The sequence below is a fragment of the Oryzias melastigma genome, linkage group LG8 (genome assembly GCF_002922805.2).
Source record: "Oryzias melastigma strain HK-1 linkage group LG8, ASM292280v2, whole genome shotgun sequence".
NCBI classification, from domain to species: Eukaryota; Metazoa; Chordata; class Actinopteri; order Beloniformes; family Adrianichthyidae; genus Oryzias; species Oryzias melastigma.
In genome coordinates this window covers 18452096-18468342 of record NC_050519.1, presented here as the reverse complement: position 1 = coordinate 18468342, position 16247 = coordinate 18452096, and the positions used below count along the sequence as shown (strand labels likewise).

Here is a 16247-nt window from a genome sequence, read left to right as displayed (position 1 = left end):
TAAAAATTGCATTATGGGATTAGACAAGTCTGTTGAAAGATCGAACCATTAGCCTTCTTAACAAAGTCTTCACATTGCATATTTTTGCTATGCAAAACAATGCATTTGCACTGAGTTGAGTAGTTTTTAAATAGTTTTGTATTATAGCTTGATATCTCGCCATTTAAAAGTACGTTTCTGTTGTACGTGGAGTAATTGAACGCATCGTGGTAGTCAATAGAACTACAAGTCCCTTGTGCCCTTGCTCTGCACTCGTCAGGAGTAGTTTCCTGCTCAGTTTTGGTTTTGAACAGCAGTGCGAGTGGGAACGTGTTCCTGGACTGGATTCAATCGTCACAGCATTGTTGTGGTAATGATCTTGTTGCTTTGTAGTTAAAAACTTGGACGTTAAGCGATTCAAAAACGTAATATGTCGACGAGAACACTGTTATAATCCGATGATTAACAACGCACACCATTATGGGCACAAATTAAAAATAGGCCGATCTAAAACCAGGTTAACTTTAATTACAGTCCGAAGGGCTAGCTAAATTAACTATACGTTATTTTTGTGTTTTTGTGATGTATTATAGATACAGCTTAAATTGTTGAGTATGTAGGTTTAAATAGTAAAATAGTTTTGGGGAAATGCACATTGAGTGCTGCTGAGTCAACGGTTGACACAACACGCATGTCGGCGGGGCGAGCCGGTGTGTTAGCATCGAGCTAGCAACAGCCGGCTAACCGTCAGTGGTTTTATGGGAAAACCGTGCACGAAATGAGTACTTTTCTGTCCTGATGTTTTACTTAATGTTTCAGTGTCAATCTGCATTTTAAAAAGTTTTAAAAGAGAATTTAGGCACAAAATTAAGGGTGTTGCATAACATATGCGTATGGGATATATATATAAATAAGGTTTTATATTGGATTTATCTTTATTTTAATCATAAAAAAATAAAAAATGCAGTTTAGTTTTTGCATGGATTTACTTTTATTTTTTCATAAATAGAATAGAATGTTTTATTGTCGATATATGAGAAGTACAACGAATTTAAAGGGAGCCATTGTGTCATATTTTTAATCCAGGTATATTTGAGGCCGCATTGTTTTGACACATCAGAGTTGTCAAGTGCTTACTTCCAGGTTTACCATGCAATCCTCTGGTCCTCAGGTGTCCCGATGGCGACAGATAGCGTTGAAGAGTTGGTCGCTTCATTGGCCAAAACAGGAGTGGTGGATGGAGAGCTGAGTTACAAAGGTCAGGGGAGGAAACTGGACGATGCCAAGTCAGGTAATTAAGTGAAAACTGCTCATGTAACCCTTTGATAAGGAAAAAGTTTATATCGGCAAAACATATTCATTTCTTTTGTGATCACCCTTTTGTTTTTTTCTGCAGTGGATGAGATTGTGAAGGAGATCCAGGACTTTGAGGGTTTAGAAGCTCTGAGGCTGGAGGGAAACACTGTTGGCGTTGAAGCTGCACAAGCCATCGCCAAAGCCCTGGAGAGCAAGAATGATCTGAAGGTTAGGATTTATTTTTCAATACTTTAGGGTTTTAAGTTTAATTATCTAATAGGTGAAGGGTTTTTTGTAGACGTTACGGTGTAGAAGGGGGTTGTCAACTGAATTTAAACTAGTAAACAAACTTACATTCACATTTTCACCAATCAAGGTTGGCTATAAACATGATGGTACAAGGTGGTCAGATTCTTTTATTCCGTGAAAATCCAGTTGAGTAAATGTGGTTTTTGGAGGATTGTTTTTACATCACAAAGTTCAGACATCACTTGACTGCAAAATTGTTGATTATGCAGTGAAAGACCTGCTTCACCGGTCTTCTTTCGAACATTTGTTTCAGATCCTAAAGAAGAAATATTGCAGTCATACAGAAAAAAAGAAACCAAATGAGCTTTTATGTTATCTATGAACAGATATTCTGTTAATAATAATGTAGCAGCTGACCTTGGTAAAGGAGGCTGACAGAAACAGCTAATAATAATGAGATGATATTTCAGTAGGAACCCTTTAACACACCCAAAAAGGAGATTTACAGACTCCCAGTTCAGCTTTTTCAAAGGATCTCCATCCATTCAGCCCAAACCTATTTACGTGTTTACCAGTTGTTATCAACCTACAGTTCAGTAGTAGAGACACTCAGCTTTCTTCTCACATCTACTGCTGCAGCTTATAGATTCACTCTCTCAGTTCTGATTGCCTGACTGCAGCATTTGACTCCACCCACATGGCCCATAAGGATGTGTCAGGATGCAGAGTGAACAGAGAAAACAACCTGGTTACACTTTCACTGTGATTTTACAAATATTCCTGATTATATTTTTAACATATTTTGTTTTGAATTTGCAGTGCTGTTATTGGAGTGACATGTTTACTGGCCGTATGCGTTCTGAGATTCCCCCCGCTTTGGTAAACTGGCTCTCTCACATCGCTCATGGTCAAACCTGTACTTTGTTTCCATTCATAAAAGTTTAACTGTCTCCCTGTGTTGTAGAATTCTCTGGGTGATGCTGTGATGCTGGCTGGAGCCAGGCTGACTGTTCTAGACCTCAGCGACAACGCATTTGGCCCGGATGGTGTCAAAGGCATCGAAAAGCTGCTTAAGAGCACTTCCTGCTACACATTACAGGAGTTACGCCTCAACAACTGTGGCATGGGCATCGGGGGTGGCAAGGTAAACAGGAAAACACACATTCTTTACCTGACAGGAATCAAATGACAACTGTAACAACAGATACATAAAATGAACAAATGTTTATATCCTCTCAATTTTTTTCCCTCAGATTTTAGCGGCTTCCTTGAAGCTTTGTCATCAAAAATCCAGTGCAGAGGGAACCCCGCTCAGCCTGAAGGTGTTTGTTGCGGGGAGGAACCGCCTGGAGAACGATGGAACAGCCGCCCTCGCCCAAGCCTTCCAGGTACCTTTTAGTTTACTGACACAATATTGTCCGTTCAGAGTTTGTTATTTACATCCTAACTTCTGCCAAACCCACCGGAACACACAAAAAATGCCTTTCTATTAGCTTTTAACCTAAAAATTCAGTCTTTCTTTATGAAAATTCAACCTTCCTTTAGCTCGTTATGTGAAAACAGTTTTTCGAAATGAAACAAAATTTAGTGTGTAATAAAAGTGACAAAAAAGTCATGTTGAATTGGAAATTGAATGGTAAACTTGTGAATCAAAATGGAATCAATTCAGTATTTTGTCAGTCAAGTGTAATCCTGCTGAATGAGCGACATAAAAAACACCAAAGTATTTAGTAACAATTTAACTATAATATACAATTTATTGTTAACTTTTTAGCAAATAGGTTCTTTAAATTTTAAAGATGATCATAAAAATTTTGTTTAGTCTTTCTGAAACCTTAGTGTAATTTGTAAAAAAAAAAAAAGTTATTTAGTGGGAGCAGTTGTTCTTCATCACAAATCCACTTCAGTAAAAGGTATTGTATGAAAACGGCTCCTATTCTACAATATTTTAGTTTAACTTGTTGTCCTCCACCTTTGGGTGCAGGTTAAATATATATCTAATCTGTGTTATTATAACGCTTCACTACTGTCTTTCTGAAACTTTTTGGTGATCAAGGGTGTCAAACTATCAGGTTAATTGCTATTAATTAATTACAGACAAATTGGCGCATTAAAAAAAATTGTGTTAACTTGATTTTTAATCTATAGCTATTGTCACATTCTCAAATATAAAAAACAAAAAGGTCCAACTGTCTACTTGCCTCGTTTTATCTGCATTTAGCTAAAAAACGCCTCTCGCATGACATCGTCAATGTGCAACTTTGTCGTTTTTAACAGAACTAACCTAAAACAAGCCCACAACACCACAACTACCGTCTATTATGCAATGGATAAAGCCCGACGAGTGTCCGTTGTCATAAATTCATGGGGTATGTAGAGGTCATATGGGACAGTAAACTGTAGAATCAGGTTTGTCAACATGTGTAATGGTATTAACAGGAAGTTTGTGGTCAACAGTTCCTGGATTGCTAAAGAAAATGTTTCCAATTGTTCTTACCGTACGGGTTAAATTTGAACTCTCTACACTGGATGTTTTGTTTTTTTCTTAATTGCTCAAGATTGGAAAAAAAAACTTGTTGGTGTAAAAGTAAAGATTGACTTTACAAAGTTAGTTTTTTGTTGCAATTTGATCTTTCGCTGAATTTAAATGAAAATACCCCAAAATGAAGCTTTTTACAGCAATTATTAGGTTTAAAATAATTGTGATTAAATCAATTTAATTAGATTAATTAATTACAAGTTACAATGAATTAATCACACAAGAATTAATCGCATGACAGCACTAGTTTTATTACCAATCTGACTGTAAGGTTTCTACACAGGGATGGTAATTGTGTGGTGATGTTTTGTGTTCCCAGTTGATCGGCACCCTGGAGGAAGTTCACATGCCCCAGAATGGCATCAACCACCCCGGTGTGACGGCTCTGGCCTCAGCCATGCAGCACAACCCAGAACTTCGAATCCTCAACCTCAATGACAACACTTTCACAGAGAAGGGAGCGTTCGCCATGGCTCAGGTACAGACACCAAAGACCCGAGTGTTCAACTGACTTTATAGTTTGTGAGCAGCATTAAAGAGTTTTCTATGGAGATGTGCTAAGTAAGCATCTTCATCGCAAACTACCATTAGTCAGAAGAGCTTCAGCTCCTTTATGCACAATTGTTTAATATTTTTAAATCATCTGGGGGTTGATGGTTTGTTGCCATTAATACCTAAATAAAGTCACACTAATAGTTTGATATTTGCCTTAAAATAATCTGATTTTAACAAGTTTCATCCTTGAAATATGAAAGAATTTAATAAATGTTTCTTACTCTTCGTGAATTTTTGATGTAATATGATAACGCACAGTCACAATCTAACAAACTTCTGTCTTTGCAGGCCTTGAAACATCTCCGCAGCATTCAGGTGATCAACTTTGGAGACTGCTTGGTTCGACCAGCAGGCGCTAAAGCCATCGCAGAAGCCGTAGCTGAAGGGCTGCCCGCCCTGAAGGTGAGACTCTTCCAGCTTTGAGATGATAGCGTCTCAGTGACTCGTGGAAGTTTAAGAAACCAGAACATTTTTAACAAGAGATTAGATCATATATTTGGTAACATAAATGAAACTTGTTTCAGTTTTGGGTTATTTTCACCATTACAATTACTGATGGACGAAGGCTGAGTCTGAATTCTCCACTATTCCTCAACCCCCAATAGACTATTAAAGAACTATTCAGTACCTTGAATTGTAATGGAATTTAGACACGTTTACTACTTTTAATTAAACACAAAACATAATGTCCATGTCCATAGTTAAACCTAATAAATTTGAACATTTTACAAAGACTATTTGTTAATCCACTGTGTTCTGATGATTAACACTTGGAAGATTTATATATTTAAAAACAAATTATGTACAAATGACTAATTGATCAAACACAATGCATTGTGGTCTATATTTGCCATACTAGTCAGCCTCGATGCTCACTAGATTTTTCCAGACAGGGTTCTGGATTTTGCAATTGTACATTCAGACACCACAACACAACGGCGAATGCCCTATAGTGCACTACATAGGCGGTAGTAAAGGATTTTTGACATAACCTTGGAGATTGTGGGTTCAAATCCACTGTAAGGTCATACCAGACACCCAGCTTGAGGAATTAAACCATCAGTGGTTCCAGAGAGGAACTTTGACTCCAACTCAAATGAGAAGACAATTTCAAACACATCCAGGGTTTAAACTCCCACTTCAGTCATCTTTTGATCTATTTTCAAACAGGGAGTTTGTGACCTGCCCTGTGTATCTTCCATGTAACAAATACAAGCTTTTTCAAACTCCATTTTTTTCTGCTCCTGATTCACAACAATTTGATTACAGAAATATTCAGAAATGCAAATTAGAGATTAATTTTCGTAGTATTTGTCCTACATCATCAGAAAAAGGACACAAGAAAATGTCAAAAACATAATTTTTTATCACACTGGGTCTTTATTTACATCAATGTTTTAAGCTAAGAGTAGCTCTGGTAACCAGACGTCACTCTGCTTATTTGTTGCACCTTTATTCAACGTATCCTATCCATGCAGAACATCTTTTGTACAATAAGGTTATTTAAAGAGGTTATCAGGCTATTTTAATCTTATCTCATTTTAGTAATTAAATCTTTTTTTGTGGTGTTTCATTTTTACATGAGAAGCTTCAGGTGTTGATTGAACACCTCCATCTAAGATGCTACCATTGTTTTTATTTATTTTATTTTTATTGCCTGTATGACTCAAGATTATTCTCTGAATTTCCATTCTGATTGAAATCCTTCTTTTCTCCAGGAGCTCAATCTGTCCTTTGGTGAAATCACAGAGGAAGCGGCTCTGGCTGTGGCTCACGCCGTTAGAGACAAAGAGCAGCTGCAGAAGCTGGATCTGAATGGTACGAATCTTTACTGCCACTGCACTGATTTCTATGTCATTCTCAGTTTTAGGAAGTGTTTGTATGTGCTGTAGTGCAGTAAGAGATTTTTTTTTTCTTTTAAAAGGGAATTCCCTGGGGGAGGACGGCTGTAAAGCCCTGAAAGATGCAATGGAAGGCATGGATATGGGAAATCTTCTCGGCTCACTCAGGTAATGTTGGTTAAACTTTTGAGCTACAGCAAACAAGCATTATAAACAAAATAATAATTAATAATAAAATAATAATAGACGCAGTAATGGTAACTTTCTTATTATTGTACAACTTGTCTTAATATTCTATTCTTTACACTTGGTGCCAAACTCTCCCAGAACAAAACAAACTGCAGTCTGTCAGCTCTGGCAGCCGATGCACGCTAACTCATGCCGTCAGTTCTCCACTAGAATGTTCTGCAACACAAAAGGTTGTTTGACAGTAAAAAGAACAACACCACGAAAACCGACAGACATGATAATGAGGACCAGAGAGGTCAATAAAAACAATTCAGTTTTTAACAACATTAGAGAAATCCATTTGGTGTTTTTAACATGTTCTTGTTTTTAATTTTTCTCATGAAAAAGGACATAAATAAAAGAAAATGAATAATAAAGCTGCATGTCTGAGTATTTCTTTATTCAAATCGTTATAATTTAGTAACAGATGAAAAAATGTTGTTTGAAAAAGAGCTTATTTGTGTCTTAAAAATGAAATTGTACGGCTAGCTCCAATATTGCTCGCCATTTTCGTTTCCCTGGTAACGTTAGGCTCATGGAGTGAGGGGCTGTAAGGTCGCGGTAAGGTTTGTAAACAGAGAGCTCTCAGCAACCAGAAGGGAGGCGGGATTACTCTAAGCCAATGATCCCCCCCCAGAATTTACAGGACAATATCTGATGAACTCCTGCAGAAACTGTCCTAGAAAACGACACAGGTTTTCTGATTTTGGGTAAGAACAGATGAATAATAATTAAAAGACCACTAGGAACGTTTTAACAAGAGATCAAAAGATGATCAGAGTGAGTTTTCATTTCAGATGGACCAATGTAATAGTTACCTGCTGGACACTTTTGTTAATTAATATTCAAAGCATTTTTAGTTTATATAAATCACAATTACAAAAATAATTTTGAAATTGTGCCTGTGGCTGCTTTCATGCTTTAGTTCCTGGATAGAAATAAAAAAAAATGTCTGTTAACACTAAAATGTCTATACTTCACTGTTGTTTGGTTTGACTGGAGCAACCGATCTTCTGTTTTTATTCTGAGGATCAGAAGCTTCATCACTGAATTTACTTTACCCCATACATTTCAGGAATATGCTTATATTTTCAGTGATGATGAAGGTGAGCCAGAAGATGATGACGACGACGATGATGATGATGATGACGACGATGAAGATGAAGAGGAAGAAATAGATGAGGAGGAGCTAGAGGAGGAAGAGGAAGAAGAGGAGGAAGAGGAAAGCCAAGCAAATAAGGTCTTAAAAATAGATCTGGATGTGATGAACACAATGAGTTAGTCAAACAAAATATCCACACCAACATTGTTTTGCTCTCTTTCACAGGTTTCCACTCCCGTGTCAGCGCCCCGACCTCCAGACGTGTCCTCCTTCCTCACTTTCCCCTCCCCTGACAAGCTGCTTAAACTGGGCGCCAAGAGAGCTTTGCTGGTCCAGCAGCAGGTGGACACAACATCTAGTTCTTCATGCAAACAGGATGCTCATTCCACTGTTAACCATCCGAAACTCTCTTTGACCAGGTGGACACAACAGACACCACAAAAACTGCCGAAGCTTTCCTTAAGATCGCATCCGTGTACAAAGAGGAGAATAATGATGTGAAGAATGCAGTTTTGGACACAATCGGTGAGCTTCTTCTTATGTGTTTCCCAGAGGAAACTGACTGAGTTATGATTGATTAGTTTATTTCAAGCTATTTCAATATCAAATTTATTTAAGATATTGATTAATAAATTGATTAGAAACTAGCTAAGATAAAATGATGATATCAAATTATAATTGCTCAAAACAATGCACACCCTGGCTCTCAGATAAAGGACAAAAAAGGGCATTTTTAATCCAGAATTTTCTTGCTATGGACATATGTGTACTTTTACATACAATACACACAACTTATTGAATTTATTAAGTATTAGGTTTATCAAATGAATTTTAATGAATGAATAAATGAATAATTGCTTGAAAAGGAATGGGAAGAAGCAAACTTTAACAATCCCAACCCAGTTATCTAAATATTTACTGTAGTTAAAATGGAAAAATTAAGTTGTTTCTGTATAGTCTAATCAACAAAAAACTATATACGTATTTAAAGCAGCAGTAATTTGTATAAAATTCTTAATCATGTTATAAATTGATCATTTACCCAGCCTAGTGTGAGAAGTTTCCACATCTTGGTTTATGCTGCTTTGCTTTAACAGTTTTATGCACTATATTCTTCATCACGCACAGAAACAAGTGGGCGGCTCATTTATATTTAAATCCAAGTAGTTGGAAAAAAAAAAATGTCAACTCTGTTTCACATTTTCATGTTAGATTTTATACGCAAATTACACTTTTTAAAAGCATTTTTCTCATTTATCGCATCTTTTGTTTTATTTGAGCTGCCAGAGTCTCCATTATAAATAAAGTTTTAATTCAATAAAAGTAAAGTATCCGTATGTAAATAGTTTTTTTTTTTCTTGCAGATGCTCTTCTAAGTAAAGCTTTCAACACCACCTCCTTCCAAGGCTGCAGCTTTGTTTCAGCTTTGCTGGTTCTGCTCGGCCTCATCAAGGTAAAGCTTTACTCTCTGAAAACATCACTTTAATATTGCGTCTTGTTTTTTGATTTTGTCACCTCTTTTCCATTGTCTGTGTGCTCTCAGAGTGAGGACAAAGTGAAGCCTGTGCTGGTGGTTCCCGGTCACCTCCACGCCATAGAGCATGCAGTCCGCCAGGACTATTTTCCCAAAGAGAGCGTGGCCGTCCTGAAGGCCTTCATGTCCCGGTAAGGACATCTTGAATGAGCCGTTCAGCAGTCGGCTTACAGGTACAAAGTAGACAGAACGCTTCATCAGCTGTGGTGATGGTAGACACTCTTCTGGTGACCCAAGTGTTTCGGTTAAATAGGTCACAAACATGTTCAAAAGCTTAAAAAAACCTTTTCCTCCACAGGAGCAGTAAGACCTTGGAGTCGTGTGGAAATGCTAAAAACCTGCTCCAGTCGACGCTTCAGAGAATTGGATCTCAGAGCTGAGGCGCATCCTCACACATGGACTGATCTTATATCACTCATGGACCTTTGGAAAGCAGCTCCACTTCCATAATGAGGCACTACTCAGGCTTTTTGGACTTGAACACATTGTGTTTGAAGTGAAATACACTCTTGTAAATCCACAGGACGGACAATCACCGGCCTCTCCTTTCAAATCTCCCAGTTAGTGACATCAAACTGGAAACGATCAATTCTCCTGTGGCGTTTGTTGTGTTTTCTTCTTTGCATTTAGATTGTTTTTTATATTTGAACAAAACTATATGAACCCCCTAATGTGGTCAAATCCTAATATTGATGCATATTTACTGCAGTGTTTTATGCTTTGTCGTGATGAAAAATAAACATTTATTTGTTATATGAATTTTTGTCTTAAATTGTTAATTCTCAATGTTTTCATGCATACAGTGCTTTAGTTTGAAATCAGAAAATGTTTATATCAAAAAACATTTACATCCAAACTTTCATTTTGTTGATTCATGTTATGTGTTTTATGGTTTGAAACCTAAAAAATACAGTTCTTTTTTTTTTTTTCACAAGGCCACATGTTGTCCCTTAACAAATAAAACTGTCTATGGGTGAAGATAAATAGTTAGCTCAAGTTTAAAATAAAAGAGGTTTGATCATTACTAAGTTGAAAAGTTTATGCATTTTTCTGCTACATATGTTTGTCTTAATTTGTAGCTATAAGTAAGTCTGGAAATGTTCAACCACTGTGAGAGTTAGCAGGGTGCACCAGGATCAGGGGTCACCTCTAAAGAATTTACCAGAGCCTTGTTATTTAACCTGCTAGAGTGGGAAAGTCCTCTGGAAGGAGATAACCTGGAGGATTTTGTTTCTGTATCCTTGGGACGCTCTGGCAGTGGGACGAACTGCTGAAGGTAAACTGATTTCAATTCTAACTCTTCCATTTGCTTTTAACTATGTTGCATTTTGGAAGTTGTTCCTTAAACAGTATGCAGCTTGCTTTCATGTTTTTCCCTGTATATTTTTTTAACTTTTACCTCTCAGATGCTGCTCCTTTCTGCTGCTACACTTCTGCTCATTTTAACTCTAAGTTCACCCATTAGAGTAGGAAAATGTCCTAAAGACTGCAGCTGTGACGGCACCAAACTTTCAGCAGTCTGTGTTGGTAAAAACCTCACAGAGATCCCGACAGTAGATGAGGTGAGGAATTCAAATCATTTGTTGCTCCTTTTTTTTTTTTTCTTTTTAGTTGAGTCGATTTGCGTGTTTTCTTTACACTTCTACCCTGCTAAAAGCTCAAACCAACAATTAATTGACCTAATTGATTTTTATTCCTGCAATCCAACCATATCGATTCGTTTGAGGGAAGTTGTTAATCAAATCTACCTATACCGTTATAAAATAGTTTTAAAAGGAAATGAATGGATTATACCAACATAGTAAAATCTCATTTTAGATCAGTGAATCAGATCAAAATGAATCGAAATCTACTCTGAGCCATAAATTATTGTATGTATTGAGATGTTGCTAAACTGAATGGTTACACCTCTAATAATCAGTGATCTGATATTATTGATTTATTTTCTTTTTAGATCACTGTGAAACTCGATCTGAGAAATAACAACCTCCATATTTTACCAAGGGGGGCATTTCTGCACACGCCGTACCTCACCCACCTCAACCTGCAGCGCTGCAACATCATCAAGGTGAAGGAGGGCGCCCTCCGCGCTCTCGGACGACTGGTCTTGCTCAACCTGGCTTACAACAAAATTGACCTTCTTTACCAGGTGAGATCCCAAACCAAAGAAGTGCTGTTTCTTTTCTTTAATTAGAACTGACTAATCCTAATCTCTCCAGGAGTCATTTGATGGCCTCTCGTCCCTAAAGGAGCTGCATCTGGACCATAACCAGATCGAGGAGATCCAGCCTGGAGCTTTCTCACAGCTTGGCCCCCTCAACATGCTGGCCCTGAACCACAACCAGCTGGTTTACATCCCCAACATGGTCTTCCAGGTAACCAAGAGATATTGCATGAATTTATGGAGGAAAATCCTGCTAAAGTGGTATGAACCCTCTAACAGGGCTTACAAAACATCAAATGGCTTCGGATGGGCCACAACTCCCTGAACAACCTGGCTCCTGAAGCGTTTGCTGGTCTGTTCACGCTCAACCGCCTCAGCCTGGAGCACAATGAGCTGCAGTTCTTCCCCACACAGACCATGATGAGGTAGGACAAGCAGATGATCAATGACATCTACTCATTTCAAAATAACAAAATGATGACTATTTTGAAAAAAATATATATAACATCTATTAGGACTTAAAGTGCTGGAAAGAAGGATAAGATATGCAGACTTTAGCTCTTGGTTCACTTTTTCTTTGCAGACTCCCTGAAGTCACACGTCTGGATATGAGCTACAACCCCATGACCTACCTCGGTGAAGAGGCTGTCTCCATGAAGAAACTCAGACACCTCCTTCTCCATCACATGTCACTCCAGGATTTATCTGACCAGGCTTTCTCCAAAGCCCCCTTCCTCTCCCATGTGGACCTCAGCTTCAACCAGCTCCGTTACATAGAGCCCCTCTCTGGTCCGAAAGAGTTAAACGTCCTAAACCTGAATGGTACAAAAATGTTTGCTTCAATGCGGAACAGAAGGGTGCAGAGGTTTTTATTAATGTTACTGCATTGTGAAAAATTACTTATTGGGAAAAATATGAATTTATTTCAAAGATGTCTTCAGAATTACCATCATCTAACATTCATATTAGTCGATTATGGATTCCAGAATATTAGAATAGCTGCAGAAAAAGAAAAAGTTAGAAATATAATTTAATAATTAGTTTTTATCTTTCAAATAATCGAAATGTTACTGTAAGGAAAAATGTTTTTAGCTAACCTTTTAAGGTAAATTCTCTTCAGACAAAAAGATTTTGGGTTATTCAAAATTACTACTTTTGTCGATTAGTTAAAAAACATCACAAATCAAGTGTTTTTTTTTTTCCAATAAAGACGTTTAAAAATTCAAAAAATTGTTAAAAAAAAAAATAAAATAAAAATGTTCTTCCAGGAAACCCAATACACTGTAACTGCTACTTAAAGCCTCTGAAAGAGTGGGCGACCGCCAGAGGAGTGAAGCTGCTGGGAGCGTGCACCGGACCACCACATCTGTCTGAGGAGTTGCTGCAGGAAGTGAGCTCGTCAGATTTACGCTGTCATGGTGGGAGTGACAGTCAGGAGGAGAAGACGGAGGAAGAGGAGGAGAAGCAGGAAAGCAAAGGAAACATCACAGTCACAGCCAAGCCCAAGCAGAGAGTCAAATGCCCACCTAAATGTGAATGTGATGTAGGTATTTTAGCTTCAGAATAATCTCTTTACAGTGTAAACATGTCACAAATATGTTTCTTTTTTCTTGTAGACTGAAACACATCATGCCACATGTGAAGCCCAAGGTCACACCAAAGTTCCCAGAGGCTTCCCAGCAAAGACGCAGCTCCTCGATCTCCGTGGAAACCACTTCCACTACATTCCAGCTCTCAGCTTCCCAGGCACCGTTCAAGTGGTTTCTCTTCACCTGGAATCCTGCAGAATCCGTGAAATCGAAGGCGGCGCCTTCCAGGGAATGAACCACCTGCTTTATTTGTATCTCTCTGACAACAACCTCACATTGTTGGATCCAAAGATCTTTGCTGGAATCCAAAACCTCACCTATCTCCACTTGGAGGGGAACCAGCTGACACAGTTCCCTGGATCAGGTCAGTGAAAGGTCACTTAAAGTGTTATTACAGAACACAGGAGAACTGACGGATGCTCTGCTTCTCTGTCTCTTAACAGCCCTGTCCCTCGTACCAAATTTGTTTGTGTTACACCTGGAGCGTAACAACATTTCCAAACTAGAGCCTTCTGGTTTGCTGTCTTCTGTGACTCCTACTCTTAGGGAACTGTACTTGAGTAACAACAGTATCAGTGTGATTACCAGAGGTGCTCTTAGCTCTGCTTCCATTGGAAGTCTTTACCTGGATTCCAATCAGCTCATTGAGGTACCGACTTCCGCTCTAACCGGCGCCCCAAACCTGGAGGAGCTCAGCTTATCTCAAAATCCCATTCTGAGGGTTGAACGAAAAGCATTCCAGCCCTTATCCCAGAGTCTCAAACGTCTTTACATGGATCAAATGGGAATGGAAAAGGTAGAAGATTTAGGTTGTCAAACATAATTTTTTGTCCGAATTGTTTGTCTGATTTAAATGTTTTGATTTTACAATTAATCTCAGACCGTTTGGTTAGTTAGTATTTTGGATTTTTTTCCAGATATCTCAAGATGCATTGCAGGACCTGGGCTCAGTTCTTAGAATCCTGACTGTGAGAGGAAACCGGCTGAAGGAGCTTCCTGACCTGAGGCCTCTCACCAGCCTGGAAGGGGTGGACCTGCGAGACAACCCTCTGCTGTGCAGCTGTGCCTTGCTCCCCCTACGCAGGTCAGTCTGCAGGATTACAACAGGAGAGTTTTCAACCATTTTCTTAGCCCATGTGTGCTACAGCATGTGTTCACTGTACAAGTTTATTGTGATAATTTTATTCTTTGTGTTTCAGGTGGATGGAGACTGTGAGATTTGAAGTTTCAGCAACTTGTGGTAACCCTCCTGACCTCAGAGGTCAGCAGGTCAGAGATGCTGATGTCTTCACATCCTGCCTAGAAAATGCCTCCATGAACCAGAAGGGCAGCAGAGAGCCCAGACCTTTGAAAACAAAGAAGTCCAAACCAGGTTCCTTGAAGCCTCCCAAAGAGAAAGCTGGACCCGTTAACTCTAAACTGAGCAAATCATCTAAGAAAAAGTCACAGAAAAAGTCAGCGACATCTAAAATGACTATAAGCAAGATTACGTTTTAATAAAACAGATTCTTTTTTGGAGGTACTTTCTTTTCACAGCTTGTTCTGGATGCAAACATTAACAAAAAGTTTAACGATTTTGTTTTTGTAATAAAAGTGCTTAATACAACTTGCCGTGTATTTATATTTTTGTAGACATATAGCGTTTCTAAGCAAGAGGAAAAAAGACAAAATACATTTTCATAAACATCAGAAGCCAAAAAATGTAAATGTTTCCTTATAATATTGTTGGTCATTGTCAGTTAAAACCTATTATAAAGACCTCAAAAGATGAGACACTAAAATTTATACGGATAAGACTCAAAGTTAAATTAATTTGTTCAGGCAGGATCTATTAAGTCAAGACTGGGAGAGTGTGTATGTAACAGATGTGAATGAGGCCTATGCGATCTTTGTCCAAAAATATGTTAATCTGTACAGTAAAATGGTTAGTTTATTTCCTGATTTGCAAAAAACTTTTGATACCATAAACCACAGTATTTTGTTAGCAAAATTAGTAATGATGTTTCTGAAATAAAATTTTTAGGAGTTGTACTCGATAACAAACGTAGTTTGAAATCCCACATTGATTATATAAGTGAGAAAATAAGTAAAAACATTAGCATTTTATATAAAGTTTAACATATTCGGATAAAGATGTCTTACACATTTTATAGTCCCATACCTCCTCTCTTGCAATGAGGTATGGGGAAATGCTTGCAAATGTTACACCAATAGATTAAATGTAGTACAAAAGAAAGTTATGAGAATAATAAATCATACAGGACCAAGAGACCACACCCATTAACTTTTTGTTATGTTAAAACCAACAACCTCAAATTTCCAGATCTAGTTCAGTAAAGTACAGTTGTGACCATGTGGAAGATTAAAAACAGATTGCTTCCAGAGCATATCTGTGGGAAATTTAAATTAATTACTGATTGTGAAAAGTGAAGAAAAGGAGACTTTTATTTACCTTTTGCACGGACTTCATTAAGGCAAAGAGGTTTTGTGTTTTCTGGAATAAAACTGTGGAATTCTTTAATCATTGAAATAAAAACCTCACAAACAATTCCGCTGTTAAAAAGACTGTATAAAAAGTAACATTTAAAAATTATTAGTTGTTTTAAAAGCATGTAAGTAATTGTAAAGATGGATGTGATCTGAATGGCCAAAGTTGTGTAGTGTTTAGTTTAAGGGGCATGAATAATAAGATCTGGTTTTCATCATGCTCCTTTTCACTCATGTGATACATTGTTTCTATTTCTTTTGCGTTGTGAGTATGCCCTTTTGTTTATTGTAGATTATGATGGCACATGAGAAATAAATAAATGAAATTAAATATTGCTGGTTCTTAGACATTGAAGTTTCTGTCGATTTTTCAATTTTCAAATAACAAATACCACGTGCGATCTTGGAGCACAAAAACTAAAGGCCTAGGCTTACTGTTGTCTTCACCGTTTTCTTAAACAAAAAGGTTTCTAAATCAATGTTTTTGAATAGTTTTCTTTCCAAAGATATCGTTAAGCTGTAAAGACAATGTGCCTGGTGAATAAAAACACTGTTAGGCAGTATTATTCTGACGTTCACTTATTATATAGATTTTAAATTCTCCAAAATTTCATGGAAGCGGTGTGGGGGTTCCATGGTGTAATGGTTAGCACTCTGGACTCTGAATCCAGCGATCCGAGTTCA

At 37.7% G+C, this 16247-nt stretch overlaps 2 protein-coding genes across 3 annotated transcripts; both read left to right on the top strand.

Annotated features, from left to right (window-relative positions):
• Window positions 1-192: 192 nt before the first annotated feature.
• LOC112146894 (ran GTPase-activating protein 1) lies at window positions 193-10082 on the top strand. Of its 2 annotated transcripts, none has more exons than XM_024272948.1 (16): window positions 193-349; window positions 1151-1270; window positions 1376-1503; window positions 2344-2403; window positions 2489-2668; window positions 2778-2912; window positions 4383-4541; window positions 4907-5020; window positions 6337-6436; window positions 6543-6627; window positions 7783-7927; window positions 8015-8131; window positions 8209-8314; window positions 9154-9242; window positions 9333-9454; window positions 9622-10082. In XM_024272948.1, exons 2-16 carry the CDS (start codon window positions 1159-1161, stop codon window positions 9701-9703), a joined length of 1734 nt encoding a protein of 577 aa, XP_024128716.1. In that variant the 5' UTR covers window positions 193-349; window positions 1151-1158; the 3' UTR covers window positions 9704-10082. The 2 variants fall into 2 exon arrangements, with proteins under 2 accessions (XP_024128716.1, XP_024128717.1); XM_024272949.1 differs by having other exon boundaries at window positions 9333-9496.
• Window positions 10083-11106: 1024 nt separating this feature from the next.
• Window positions 11107-14643, top strand: chadla (chondroadherin-like a). The gene is made up of 10 exons (XM_036213068.1): window positions 11107-11124; window positions 11278-11472; window positions 11543-11698; window positions 11767-11912; window positions 12071-12309; window positions 12756-13030; window positions 13104-13440; window positions 13520-13872; window positions 13994-14160; window positions 14276-14643. Exons 1-10 carry the CDS (start codon window positions 11107-11109, stop codon window positions 14571-14573), a joined length of 2184 nt encoding a protein of 727 aa, XP_036068961.1. The 3' UTR covers window positions 14574-14643.
• The last annotated feature ends 1604 nt before the right edge of the window (window positions 14644-16247 follow it).

Bases quoted from the DNA above. Each gene is read 5' to 3' on its own strand.
- LOC112146894 (XM_024272948.1), top strand. From the start codon at position 1,159: ATGGCGACAGATAGCGTTGAAGAGTTGGTCGCTTCATTGGCCAAAACA. The intron at 2,669-2,777 runs GTAAACAGGAAA...TTTTTCCCTCAG, and splicing joins TGGGCATCGGGGGTGGCAAG to ATTTTAGCGGCTTCCTTGAA. The intron at 9,455-9,621 runs GTAAGGACATCT...TTTCCTCCACAG, and splicing joins CTGAAGGCCTTCATGTCCCG to GAGCAGTAAGACCTTGGAGT.
- chadla (XM_036213068.1), top strand. The intron at 11,699-11,766 runs GTAACCAAGAGA...ACCCTCTAACAG, and splicing joins TCCCCAACATGGTCTTCCAG to GGCTTACAAAACATCAAATG. The intron at 13,873-13,993 runs GTAGAAGATTTA...ATTTTTTTCCAG, and splicing joins ATCAAATGGGAATGGAAAAG to ATATCTCAAGATGCATTGCA.